Consider the following 13,400-nt stretch of genomic DNA (forward strand, 5'->3'; position numbering starts at 1 on the left):
GGGACCAGGCTCGTTCTTGTTTGGTTTAGGCACACGTAAATAATGCACATTTTTCAACACTGGACTCGCCGCAGGCACAAGATGCCCACACCTGGAGATTCTCGGCTGCCTGCACTGCTTCCTCTGAGCCACGATCTCGCTGCCCGGGAAGCCCGTAGGTCACCAGCACCTGTTACAACTGGTCTTTCTCTTTATTATACCCCCTCGTATGCACGTACGTGTGAGGTTGCTGTACGGTAAATAATGTGTGTGGAGCAGTTCTACTGAATTTCATACACCCATCCCCGTTGGCTACTTATCAAAAGTGGCTATGACATTGCCCACAAAGGCCGTTTGACTCTGTCCCTGTTGCTCAGCACTGGGCGGGCTCCCTTCTCTCCTGCTGCCGTAAACCGCAGTGCTAGGAGTATCCTCATCTTCCTTCCATTTGAATTATTTTCTTGTATGTCTTCCCTGAAGTGAAAAGTGCTGGCTGCAAAGTATTTACAATCTTATGGTTCCTGTGGCTTTTTTTCTTCAAATCACCCTCCCAGCGGACGATATCACCACGTACGATCTCCGGGGCTCTGTGTGCGCGTGCGTGCTCCATGTGTGCGTGCGCGTGCTCCGTGTGTGCGTGCGCGTGCTCCATGTGCGTGTTGTCTTCCTATGCCCCTACTGGTTACGTGTTTGAGCATTTTTGTTTATTTTTACCAATTAATTGTTAGGTAACAGATACTGCCTGGGTATTATCCCGGCATTTGCTTAATTGCAGATGAAACCGAGTAAAGTCCTTCCCTTAAAACTCACACAAATTAAAGAAACAGCCACCATCTCGATAGTTTATAGAAACACTTTTCGGCTCCCTCTGCTTGTCAGCATTTGGGGTACCCACAGCCTCCCAAGGCTGCAAGTCAGCAGGCCAGGCCCGAGCTTCACCTCCTGACCCACTGTTATTACAGTGGTCCAAGAAGCCATTTATCTCCTCCAACAAACAGAAAACACATCAGACGGTCCCCCTTCCCTGTGTGGTGTAGACGAATCCTGGCATTTCTTAATTGCCATATGTTGATTGTTCAGGATTGAGACACATTCTGGTTTATCTGTAAAAAAGGTTGCAGGAGACATGGCTGATGATCTGTTCATGGCTTATTAAAACCTCAGGAAGACCCCAGTCCCTGTCCTCTGGGGAACTCATAAAAGGGCTTTCTGGTGGAGCCACATCCTGGCCTGGCAGGTGACCCAGGAAGGCAGGGAGGAAAAAGAGAGAGGATGCGCCTACTTGCCCACTAGATGGCACCTCTCAATAACTAATGGGGGGAGTATCACTTCCTTCCAAACCTGGAGCCCCTGCCCTGACAAACCCCGCATTGCAACACACCCCAGTCGTGTTTACTTCCAAGCCAGACATCTGAAAAAAACAGAAAAATAAAAAAGTTCATTCTAGCTAAAAATACACCATCTGCCTGTGAAAAATCTTGCTTGGCGCTGTCATGTCAACACCCAAAGCAGTTTAATAACCGGCCCAGAACAGATGGTTTCTTTTTATAATTATTGGGTCTCCCCACCAACGCTTCCTCCTCAGCTTGCCCCCTTGCCCTGCTGGCAGCCCCCTGCTGTTTCCTGGCCACCCCGCTGCCACTGCCCAGCCAGCCACCGCCCTGCCAGCCACAGGGGGCCAGCCCACAGCTAGCCCTCTGCTCAGGCCAGGGCCCCCTCACTCTCTGCTGGGAATCAGCCACGGGGGCCCGGGGGGCTTTCAACACCACCGGGAAAGATGGCTACCAGGAGGTGACCCAGCCTTGTCACCCCCACTAGCAAAGAAAAATTAATCAACACAAGATGTTGGTAATCACCCATCAAATCAACAAAGGTTTAAGACACTATCATCCTATTTCTTGGTGAGGATGCAGTGAGATGTGTACCCCCAAACACTGTTGCAGGGAGAGTGATATTGACACTTACTGTCTAGAAGGAATTTTGACTGAATATAAAACCTTAAAAAATATTGCATACATTTTAATCCAGCAATTTCACTTTGAGGTATCTATCCAAAATACTATCTGTCATAGTCTAAAATATGAACAGAATGTTAACACAAACTGTTCACTGGGGCAATGAAAACCACACCAGGGATAAGGCTAAGTATGATTACACATATTTACACATATATACATATATATACACATATTTACAAGGAATTTTAAATTAAACACAAATGTTATTTAATGTTAATTGGTAAAAGCATCAAAGAGGTCTAAACAGTAAGAATGGAAATATTTTGGAAATGTGCATACATAGCATTAAAAAAGGTTTGCAAGAAATGTATCAAATGTATTAAGAGTGATTTTCTGGGTGGTAAAATTTGTAGCGATTTCATTATCCTTTGCTGGATTCTTCTAAGCTTTCATCCATAAACACTGACAAATAAAAGGAAGTGAATGGTTTTCAAAGACTATTTAAAAACTGATGTAAGGAATGCACAAGAAACTGGTACAGTGGCTGCCTCTGGGGGGGGGGGGGGCCTGGGGCAGGAGTTCATGGTGGAGGAAGCCTTGCTTTTCCATTGTACTGTCTAGAGTCTTCTAAGTCTTCTAAGTACCAGGCTGGAATTATCTATTAAAAAATAAATAAATGAAAATTTTTGCCAAGGAGACACAGAAATAAGAATCCTAAAATCACAGGAGCCGAGAGGAGAGCCTGAGGGAAAAGCCAGCAAAGTGCTTTCACCTCCTGGGGGAGACAGGACTTGAGGTCTGGCCTGCCCTCTCGGGCCCATCGCCCATCACAGTGACCCCAGAACCCAGCTAGTCCAGGCTGACTTCACTCAGCAAGGCCTGCTCCGTCTGACCGGACACTGGTCAGGAGTTGGGTCAGGGTTTTTCCCAGGAATAAAGGCAGGCAGGCCAGGGGAGGGGCTTCAGTGGACATCAAGGCAGGACCTCTGAACTAGGATCCCATGTCCGTGAGTTCTCAAAGAAAGTGATTGGGGAGGTGGGGGGAAGCCTCACCCATTCACTGCTTGTGTGTTGGGCCCAACTGTCCCAGACCCAGGGGACACGGGGTCCTAGTTCAGAGGTCCTGCCCTGATGTCCACTGAAGTCCCTCCCCTGGCCTAAATCAGCATGGGTTCTAATTCATCCTGAAGTTTTCCTTACACACACAGATGTCAGAATACCAAGTCTCCTCCGCAGGAGTGCCTCCTTCCATACCCCCAGGGCGGCCTGTGCTGTTGCCCCGTTAGAGAGAGCCCCAAGCTGCTGCCCTGGCCCAGGGCCCGGGGGCCTGCGGAGGCTCGGGCAGTGTGCGCAAACTGGAAGCACAGAGGAGCCAAAGCAGGAAAACCCGGACAGTTAGGTCTCAGGCACTGGACTTGGGAGGCGTCTGTCATTCTTTAAAGCCACAAATCCAGAACCTTCCCTTGTGCTCTGCGTGTACGACCCTGGGTGTTAGAGATGCTTTTACACAAAATCTGTGAGAAAAGCCCTGTTCAGAAAACATTTACTGCAATTTGATGACACCTAGTCAAGTAACGGTTCTGAAAGCAAAGTGAATATGGTATTAGGGGAAATTCAGGGTGGACACATTGCTTAGATCCTACCACGTCAGAAAAAGCAATACTCTTGGCTGGAAGTATTTAATTTTAAAAGCAAAACTCAAGAAGTACCACAACTTGTCCAATGGGGAGAGGAAGCCCCTGGGAGGGTGAGAGCCCAGGTGTGCTGCGTAGAGAAGGGCTGGGGGCCTGGATGTTTGTGGCTCCGCTTAACAGGCGACTGACCCTGCGTGGGGCCACTCAGAGTCACTGGTCAGGGAAGGGGCACAGGAGGGAAACGTGAATTCCAGCACGGGCCAGCTCTCAGGTCCTGAGACCCTGGGCCCCAGGGAAGGAACCAGTCCTGTAACGGGTGCTTCGGACAGGGCTCATCTTCACAGGCGAGGAGACGGAACACGAGGGCTTCCTGCTACGCTCCCATATGAGTGACAGTGGATTCAGGAAGCTGTCACCCACGTCTGGGGCAGGCAGGGCTTCGCTTTCTACCAGCCTCCCAGTGAAAGGGTTGTCACAAAACACAGCGTCTTCATAAATAATTTCCAGAACATGATACAGCATAGTAGTAGCCTCTCCAGCAGATTTCACTCCATTTAAGGTAACACACTGATGATGTGCGGCCTCCCCAACTCCCCTGTCCCCTCCTGTGAGTCCCGAGAATCCTCTAAATGAGACCCGCACTTCCCAGGAGGAGCGACCTAGTCATCATACCGAATTTCGGCCCGGAGCTCCTTGGTGACGTAGTTCACCAGCATGGCCAGCAGCTGCTGCTTCAGGGCCTCGCTGCCCATGACCAGCGTGGTCAGCTGCACGGCGTCCGTCCAGTCCAGGTGCCTGAGGATAGCGGTGGCTTCATTAAAGAGCTTCTGCTGCTCAGCGGGCGGCAGCTCCATTAGGATCTGAGGAATCGGCTTAAATTGTCCGCTTGTCATCCATGCACCTAGTAGACCCCCGACAGCCCCCCCTAGAAAACAAGGAAGGTTCAATTAGTTGGTTCAATCAGTGCTCTTGCTAAGAGCACATCGGCCCGCATGACGAGTGGGCACATTCACGCGCGGGCCAGAACAGGCTCGCCTTCATGCCCGCTCCACCCCACGGTGTGGGGGGCAAGGGTTTATAGGGTCTTCGGTCCATTTGGCTCAGATAATTGACACCCCAAAGTGCCGTTCCCCAAGCTGTGCACTCACAGATGCAGCACGAAGCATCTCCCACCTCACAGCTCTGCTAACAATAAACTTCTCCAGGGCCTGCAGGTTTCCTGCTTCCCACAAAACTCTCTCTTACCGTAAAGGAGAGAGCTGAGAAGCAAGTGCTTTTTCAAGGAGAATCATCTCAGTGCTGAGGCTGAGTTTTCTCTATAATATGCTCTTTGCCCCTGAACTTTGGAAATTTCCAGGGAAATCCCATGGTTAAAGGACCCTGGGGACAGAGAAGGAGACCTTTACTCTGGAAGCAACTGTTTTTCATGCCAGCCCTCCAGAGTTGTATGATGATAGCTATCAAATATAACTTATTCAACTATTTCTCTTCCTGTGACCCCAAAAGGGCATAACCATTATTTTTAAGTATAAATTTATGATCAAATCTAAGGTTCATGATGTTGGGACTAAAAGACCTTATGTCAACGGAAAGTTCTATCTGATCAGGTGGGATGCAGGTCTGCTACAGGAAGGTGCCTTGGGGCAGGGGTCTCAAACTCAGGTGCCTTCAGGGGCCAGGCAGGTAGCTGAGAGGAAGGAATAGGGCTGAGTGAGCCTGTGGGTGACGGAGAGCTGGGTCCCTGCCTAAGGGGCGGTGGCTACCCCTCGCCAGCCCATTGCTAACACACAGAATGCCAGATGGGTATCCTGAAAAAGTCCCATGATTTTTAAATATCGATGATCAGATATTAATAGATGCAGCCCAGCTCGACACAGTGACTCTCTCTGAAAGAGCACAGCATGGAAAGGAGAGACACTAACTTCACAGTGGACAAACCTGGCAAATACCACCTCAACCAGGTGATCAAGGTGGACATTGCCAGGGAGGCCTGTGGATGTCACAGGTCCCTGAAATGGAGCTATGAGACAGGCGCCCCACCTCCGTCAGCACTATGCTTTCCAAAGGTCCGTAACCCCGGGCTAAGCAGCAGAAAGCCCTCAGGCCGACCCAAACAGGGAGGCATTCTACAAATACCTGCCCGGTCCTCCTCAAAACTACCCAGGCCATGAAAGCAGCAGTCTGAGCAACTGTCACAGACCTGCGGAGACTAAGGAGACCTGAGAATTAAATGCACTGTGATATCTTGAGCTGGATTCTGGGACAGGAAAAGATCTTAATGCAAAAACTGGCAAAGTACAAATAAAGTCTGGAGATCCGTTAATAGTGATGCATCAGTGTTGGTTTCTTACTTTTGCCAAGTGCACCATGGTAACACAAGATGGTAACGTTGGGGGAACGGAAGCTGGTGAGGGATATATGGGAGTTCTCTGCGCGGTCTTGCCAACTTGTCTGTAATTCTACTACTATTCCAAAATAAAAGGTTTCTCCGAGAGAATACAGCCCGGGCCAGAGAGAAGCCGGTTGTGGGCTGGACCCCGCCAACAGGCAGTAAAACCTGCAACCCTCTCAGGAAGCCAAATGTGGAGGCATCTGGAAGCACCCAGCTCCCCTGGGGCTGAGCCCCAGCCAGCATCGGGCCCTGGAGGCTGAACCCTACCTCTGGACAGCCTTCCCCTCTGCTCCAAAAGAAGGGAGGATTCGGGGAGGGAAAACCAGTCATTTACAAGTTTTACTGAACTTTTCCCTGTGACACCCGTGAAGCGCTTAGAACCAACAAGAGCTGCACTCATCTGCACTAAACCTTTATGAGAACATCAATATTTGATTTAGAGCAGCACTTAATGCAAAAAGTCGCCAGGAATATCGACCAGCAAATTACTAACTCTTTGGAGAAGGGAAATTTCCTTGGTTTTCTGGGTAAAATGATGCTCCCGCCCACGACTAGGGGCTGCAAGTAGCGAATCCCTGGGGTTCTCCTGGCAGACATCCTGTTCTCTACCAGCTTTGACACCATCCGAATAAGATATATGCTCCCACCACGGCACCTGGGAACAGCCACATGATGAATGATCCCAGCAAGCCCTCCCCTGAGCACATCAGATGGGGGCGGGGGGCAAAGATACTGAATGTCACTGAGGAAGGAGGCAATGGCCGTGTCTCCTCCCTCACTGGCTGCTTCTTGGATGGTGAGAAGCTGAAGTCCGGACTCACTAATTCACAGGCTGGAAAGGGAAATGTACGGGTGGAAGGTCTGGGGCCACCCACACTCTGATTTACTCCCCAGCGTGATCTCGGCATCATGAAATGTCCCTGAATGCCAGCCCTGCCACAGAAGGGCAGAACAGGGCAGGAAGCCATGCCGGGGGCCAGAGACAGAAGCCAGCCTGGCCAGACAGCAGTCACCTCTCCAGCCTGTACTCGTGGGAGGACTGCACGCCGTACCGTGAGCTCTCCCTCGTCCCCAGCACAGGCTGCCCGGCTCAGAGCAGGCATTCAGCGATGCGTCCGCTGAGCCCAACGCGGCAGTCCAGGCCTCTGCCACTCCCGTGCTGCAGGGTCCATCTGAGGCACCTCACGGGAGGTGTGATCCAATCCCCCCTCAAGTCAGGCCCACACAGCAGCCTGCTCTCTGATGCCGCCCTGGCCCACGGTTCAGGCCACGCGGGAATCCTTCCTGCTCCTAAGCCCAAGGAAGCAACCCCATCCTAGTTCCAAGGAATGATGGGAAAATCAGCCAAACCTCCACTCATTGCCAGAAACTGGCTCTCAAGGAGAAGCAGGTAGGAAAAGCCGGGGGGCAGGGATGGGACCCCTCTAGGATATTTGTTGCTTTTTCTGCATTAGACTGTTTGCTGTCAGAATGGGGAGTCTCTCTGAATGAGCTCATGTAAAATGGCCAGACGGCATCTGCTCCTAGGAGGTGCTCAGCAAATACAGCTTCCTCCCTGGTTCCCTTCTGCAGGGACATGTAATGGGGACGGGGCAAGGAGACCATCCAAGGGACCCAGGACACCCTGGCATCCTCAGACGCTAGGACACATCCCTGAGGGGAGAGGCACCCTCCAGGGCTGCTGACACAGACGCCATTTGCAAGAATGCCCTGCATTTCTGAGACCCTCACACTCCGAAGCTTGTGTTTTCAACAGGATGAATTAGGGACACAAAGATCCAGTCACAGAAGCAACCTCAACTCAACAAACATCTCCCACATGACAGAGATTTCTATGAGGTCTCTGCGGTTTCAAAGGCCTTTTCAACAACACCCCCAAGGCTGGCTGTCCCTGTGAGGCGCTTGACTTACCAACAGCTAGTCCGGGTGGGCCTCCGACCAGACCACCCATGAAGGCCACAGCCCCTGTGACCAGGGCGCCCTTCCCAGAGTGCTTGACGGCCGCCTTCATTTTCCTCTCCCCAGAGATGGAGCACAGCAGCTTCATGATGTCTTCCACCACGAAGGGCATCTTGGCGAGCCTCAAAGGAAGCATTTCAAAGGGAGAGTTTTAATGAGCATCAGAGCATTTGCACACAAATGTTACTCTTGTGAGAGTTTCAAGGACGAGTCCTCATGGAGAGCACAGGAGCTCTGCCGTAGCCGGAACAGGGAGCACCCAGCCGTGTGAGAGGTTCCTGGTCACAGACGAAGCCGGGTGGCATTTAGCTAACAAGCAAACAGAATCAGCAGAATGGATGAAGGGTCTTCCTCGCCCTCTGCTTAACTTCTGATTTATGACAGATTACGGAGCAAGCCCAGCCGCAAGCTGCAGCGGATCATCACAAGTGAGGCGAGCGTGCCCTCTCTTGCGTCAGCGGCCTTCCTGCTGTCTCAGGCATCCCCAGGGCACAGAGCCTGGCCGAGGGCAGAAAGTCCCAGACTCCAGTCCTCTGTCGTGTGACAGGGCAACGGAGCTCCTGCCAAGCCAGAGAAGTGGAAAGTACTGGACTCCGTGACCACACCCGCCAGCCCTGGGACCCTGAGCAGAGCGTCAGATTCCTCACCAATAAAAGGGATATAAGCCACCTACAAGCTGGATTCTGGAAAGGTCTGAGTAGAATGGATGCAAAGTACCTGGTGTGAGTCTGGAACACTGCGGCCCTCAGACATGATGGCTCTAAATGAATATTCTGTTACTGAGATACACCACTGGCTTTTCTACAAGCCACCACTCCTAAAGCCCATCCAGTTCTGCATTGGGGATATTAAAGGCAGGGACAGGATGACCCTAAGGATGACCAGTAAGATGAAACAACCAGAGAATGAAATAAACCAAAGAATTCCAGGGGTTTGCATATGTTTGGAGAGACAGACAGATGGACTTTTGGAATAATGACCTTAGAACAATTCTCTGCGGTGAGGAAACTGTTTGCCACACTGGTGGGAAACTGGCAGGTAGGCAGGGCAAGGACAGGGTGGGTTCTGCCCCAGGGTCCGTGGGAATGGGGACCCACAACACTGACGGGCCACTGGCAGGGCCCAGAAGTAAAATCAAAGTGGCCACGAGCTGGTGCTTCTCCTTCTGGCTTCACCTGGACCCAAGGCTCGAAGGGCACTTCCTTTCCATCACTCCCCTTTTTATGCAAGCAGTCCCTATAGGAACTTGACAAAGTTTGGGGCATACCCTGTTGCTCAATAACTCTAGGTTATATCTCTTTTTTGACCCAAGGTTAATCCAGAACCAGCCCCTCATGTAAAATCATCCTCCCAATCCTGGGAGAGAATTTTGAGCCCCTAGAATGAGTCTGTGGGTCTGCTGGATCACCACAGTCAGTGTTCAGAACTTCTCTGCCATCCCAGGAGAGGTAAGAAGTGTCCTGTGCTCTGGCCCCTGCAATGTTCTGAGCTCAGCGATTCTCCATAAGTGCACAGAATCACTCCCGACCTTGTTATATGTTATGTGTGGGCTGAGATTCTGCATTTGGAACAAGCCTCCAGCTGGTCTCTAAGCCCACTTCGGACAGCAAGACTCTAAGAGAGCATGACCCAGACATCTGACATCGGCTACTTAGTCCTCGAGTTCAGAAAGTGCAAACAAGCATCCCCAAATGTGTCTGACCAAGTGGGGTGTAGAGGCAATGGGGGGGCAGGCCCCACAGGGGTGCTCAAGGGACTGGAGAAGAAGTCAGGTGTGCCTGCCCCCACTCTGGCTCCACGTGTCCTGGACCTGCCAATACACCTCCGAGCTTCCTGCCCCTTTGCTCACTACCGGCAACCCCTTGTAGATGGAGTCCCTGCCACCTCCTCCACCGTGGATGAGAGCCCACATGAGGGTCATGACTTGTCCACACACACAGGTCACAATAATAAAACAGCATTAGAACAGCACAGGAACTGTACATGGCAGAAGTCACTGAGAAACGAGGGGATGGAGGGTGTGACTTGATTCACAGCCACGGTCCTGTGAAGCTATGTAAACAAAATGAGTTTTATTTCAAAAACTAATTTATTTTAAATACTGATACCCAAAGGAATTAATACCATGGTAAAACCTAAGGTAAAACCTTAGCTCAAAAACCTAATATTCCTCCTGTAAAACATCTAATCGTCGCATAGTTTATATCTGGTTTATATCCAGCTTTACATCTGTCAGTTATGCCGGGAAAAAGGGAGACGAAGTTTGGTCCTGGGAAGGCCCCTCTGGAGGCTGCAGTGAGCTTCCCATTTCCAGGCATGTGAAGACCCCAAGCATGGTCTGCAAGGCTGGCTTCCTGGCCGGGGAACTCTGCCCAGACACCACTCCTAAATAGGGTTTCTGCAGGATTATGGACCCGCACTCTGGAAACACTTTCTGCACAGCAAGAAAATGCATGGAAAGGAGGCAGGAAACAGCCACTTCATACTAGAGTATCCATCAAAAACCTAGCTTCCCACCTGCTCTGAATGACTTCTTATAAACCCACAGGGGCTAATAAGGCATCATCGTGCAAGGGCTACTCCCAACCTCCACTCAGCCCAGGCAGACCAGGACAAGGCAGGAGCCCAGGGCTCTGCCCACCTGGAGGGCCAGCAGGTGTCCCAGTGTGTGGGAGGGCAGGGGAGGACGTGGCCCATCACCGGCGGGGGTCAGCAGCTCCGCACCACAGGAAGAGGTAACACTGTGGCTGCCTCAATCCAAGACAAAGCTGGTTTAATTTCCCTGTGAGAATCATTTTAGACGTTAGAGCATCAATAGACTCTTGTGGAAGGAAGGTTTGTCACCCCATCTCCTGACTCCCTGCTAAAAAGCCCAGCCTCCTGACCTCTCTGGGCTTGCCAGATTGAGGAAGGAAGCCAGTCCTGTTCCTCTTCCCGCTCCAAGCTTGCCTTTGTCTGTAAGCAACAAGGAAGCCAGTAAGGAGGGAGGAGGGAGGAAGAATACTCTGATGGGGACAGACCTCAGAGGGTGGGAATGGGGCCTTCCCTCCCCATATCACACCTATTTCAGAATCAGATTTGTCCACAACACGGGCTCTGGTCACAGAAAGCCATCTGCCAGCCACAGGGAAGGCAAATACCCATTTGAAGCCCTGCTTTCCTGCAAGCACCGGGCTGGTCTGCTGATGACAGCAAGGTTCTGGGGAAGGTGGGAGAGGAGCCCATCCCTGAGACTGCAGCCCGGCTCTCTGAGATGGACCAGATTGCGAGAGAGCAGGGAGAGGAAGGGTTCAGAGCTAGCACAGACCTCCAGGCACCCTGTTTAAAAAAAAAAAAAAAAATTAGAAAAGCGGAGCCTCTTAAGGAGTCAGAATGATCTTGCTCACCTGCCATCTTCAGTACTTTCTACTTCTCTGTTGGAATTTATAAAATTCCACTGTGTGGCCTGGCCCTTGTAAACCTTGTCTCTGTAGGCCCTGGTGCAAAGGTCACAGGTGGACCCCACCAGCACTGTCAGATTAGCCCACAGACTTTTAATGACTGAAGTGTTGCCAGTATTTGAAAACCAGATTTCACATACATCTGATTTCTGACTCTTCTTGAAAAATCCAAAGAGCAAGCCCCCTGGACCACCTTCCCGTAGCCACAGAGGCCAAAGCTAAGCACGTACTGCCTTCTCTCTGCCATAGACCCTGGCAGGGCGCCCTTACCTGACTCTGGGCCCATACACAGGTCACTCTGCAACCTCTCAGTCTCCCTGCTTCCTCTTTTAAAGGCTAAAGAAGCTACCAGTCCCCACCAAAGGAACTGTCCCCTCCGAGATCCTTCACATCCATTCCTGATCATCTCTAAACTTTCCCCGCAGGGCGAGGCCAGGGCTGCTGACTCACCGGGTATCCTAGGACTCTGTCCTGCATATATAACCCCTGCCGCCCCCCCCCCCCCCGCACCTGGGACACAGAGGAGGGTGACGCACACCCCCGGGTTACTGAGGATGGCCCATACACGTGCGTAACTGGGGCGGTCATACACACACCTGGGTCACTGCAGGGCGCACCGCTGGGTGCCAGGGCCCTGAGTCCGGCTGCCCAGGTTCTAACCCCAGCTGGGCCGCTGTCGCTTACTTCTGGCGTGACGTCAGCCTCTCCGTGCCTCAGTGTCTTCATGTGGCAAACGAATAGCCCAGCGACGTGGGGCCGGCTCGCAGCCCGCAGGCCTCGCGCACCGCGCCCTGGGCGCCCCGCCTCCCCCGCGCGGCCCCGGCGCGCCGAGCCCTTCACCCGCGGGGACGCGCCCCCGCCCCGCGGAGACCCAGGCCCGCGCTCCTGCGGCCCCCGCCCCGCCCCGCCCCGCCAGGGTCTCCGCGCCCCGCGGCCGCCCCAGCGCGCAGGCCCCACCCCCCGCCGCCTTCCGGCCCGCCCGCGCGGGGGGCCTTCCGGTCCCCACTCACCGGGCGCCGCGCCGCGCTTGCGTCGCCAGCCGGCCCGGGCTCGCCGAGGAGCCCGAGGGCGCAGGCGGTGCCCCTCCTCCTCCGGCCGGGCCTGGGCCTGGGAGTGACGGGCCGGCTGAGGTCCCCGTGGCGCTCGGGCTGTGCTCGTTCCCCCCGGCGCCAGCCCTCTACCGCGGCCCGCGCGCGCTTTATCGGGGCTTCCCTCGCGCTTTCTTGAAGCTGGGAGAGGCCTTTGGCCCTTGATTCAGGATCTCTGACCCTCGGGCCTACAGAGCCTCCTCCTTCCCTTCAGTGGGCGTGGAAGAGAGCCCAGCGAGCCCTGGAAGCCCAAGGTCTCCTGAGCGTATGGGCCAAAGTCCAACATAGGCTGCCCCCCGCACCCCCCCCGCCCGCCTGGGGCCGGCACCAGGGGCCCCTGGGGGTGGGGTTTGAAAGCCTAAGCGCTGGCTTTACTCCTAGGGTCCCAAGGGCAGGGGGAGTCCAGCTTGCAGGACAAAGCTGAGGTTGGGGAGCATCTTGGGAGGGGGCAGAGGTGGAGGGGGGGTCGGTGCAGGGAGTAATTTAAAGGGAGTATGGAGAAGACCCCCAACCCCATACACACACGGGCTGGCCTTGATCCATCTCAAATGTGACAAAAGCTCTGGGGGCTTTCCATGGACTAGCCCACTTAATCCTGACCGCTGTCCTCCCACCCAGGCGCGGTTACCAATGCCATATTACAGAGAGCAGAAGTGAGGCGCGGAGACGTGGGTCTGCCCAAGGCCACCCAGGTACGGAGTGTCGGGGTCCAGACTCTAACCTGGGTCCACCTGGCTCAAACCCTCGCTGTAACCAGCACTCTGCCGGGCTTTCCCGGATGCTGTACACACCCAGAGGATGGGCCTCTCGCACTGCCAGGGTCATTCTGTTTCTTTTTCTTCTTTTTCCTCTTTTGAATGGGAAAGTATTTTGGGAGTGTGTAAGTATACACACACACACACATACACACACCATATATATGCACACATACATACACACATCTATATACA

General features: G+C 53.1%; 1 protein-coding gene across 10 annotated transcripts; it reads right to left on the bottom strand.

Moving 5' to 3' along the window:
• Window positions 1-659: 659 nt before the first annotated feature.
• CUNH19orf12 (chromosome unknown C19orf12 homolog) lies at window positions 660-12,648 on the bottom strand. Of its 10 annotated transcripts, none has more exons than XM_032390586.1 (5): window positions 10,564-10,877; window positions 7,875-8,044; window positions 4,244-4,496; window positions 1,361-1,390; window positions 660-1,082 (listed from the first exon to the last, which is right to left on the bottom strand). In XM_032390586.1, exons 1-4 carry the CDS (start codon window positions 10,617-10,619, stop codon window positions 1,372-1,374), a joined length of 498 nt encoding a protein of 165 aa, XP_032246477.1. In that variant the 5' UTR covers window positions 10,620-10,877; the 3' UTR covers window positions 660-1,082; window positions 1,361-1,371. The 10 variants fall into 10 exon arrangements, with proteins under 10 accessions (XP_032246477.1, XP_032246479.1, XP_032246484.1 ...); XM_032390591.1 differs by lacking the exons at window positions 660-1,082; window positions 10,564-10,877 and adding exons at window positions 10,984-11,240; window positions 11,959-12,171 and having other exon boundaries at window positions 1,111-1,390; XM_032390588.1 differs by lacking the exon at window positions 1,361-1,390.
• Between the last annotated feature and the right edge of the window lie 752 nt (window positions 12,649-13,400).

Source organism: Phoca vitulina, unplaced genomic scaffold (assembly GCF_004348235.1).
Source record: "Phoca vitulina isolate PV1807 unplaced genomic scaffold, GSC_HSeal_1.0 scaffold58, whole genome shotgun sequence".
In the NCBI taxonomy this organism is placed as follows: domain Eukaryota; kingdom Metazoa; phylum Chordata; class Mammalia; order Carnivora; family Phocidae; genus Phoca; species Phoca vitulina.

Bases quoted from the DNA above. Each gene is read 5' to 3' on its own strand.
- CUNH19orf12 (XM_032390586.1), bottom strand. From the start codon at position 10,619: ATGGGCCACGTCCTCCCCTGCCCTCCCACACACTGGGACACCTGCTGG. The intron at 8,045-10,563 runs GTGGGCAGAGCC...GCTTCCTTTGAG, and splicing joins GACACCTGCTGGCCCTCCAG to GCTCGCCAAGATGCCCTTCG. The intron at 4,497-7,874 runs GTAAGTCAAGCG...CTTGTTTTCTAG, and splicing joins CCCACCCGGACTAGCTGTTG to GGGGGGCTGTCGGGGGTCTA.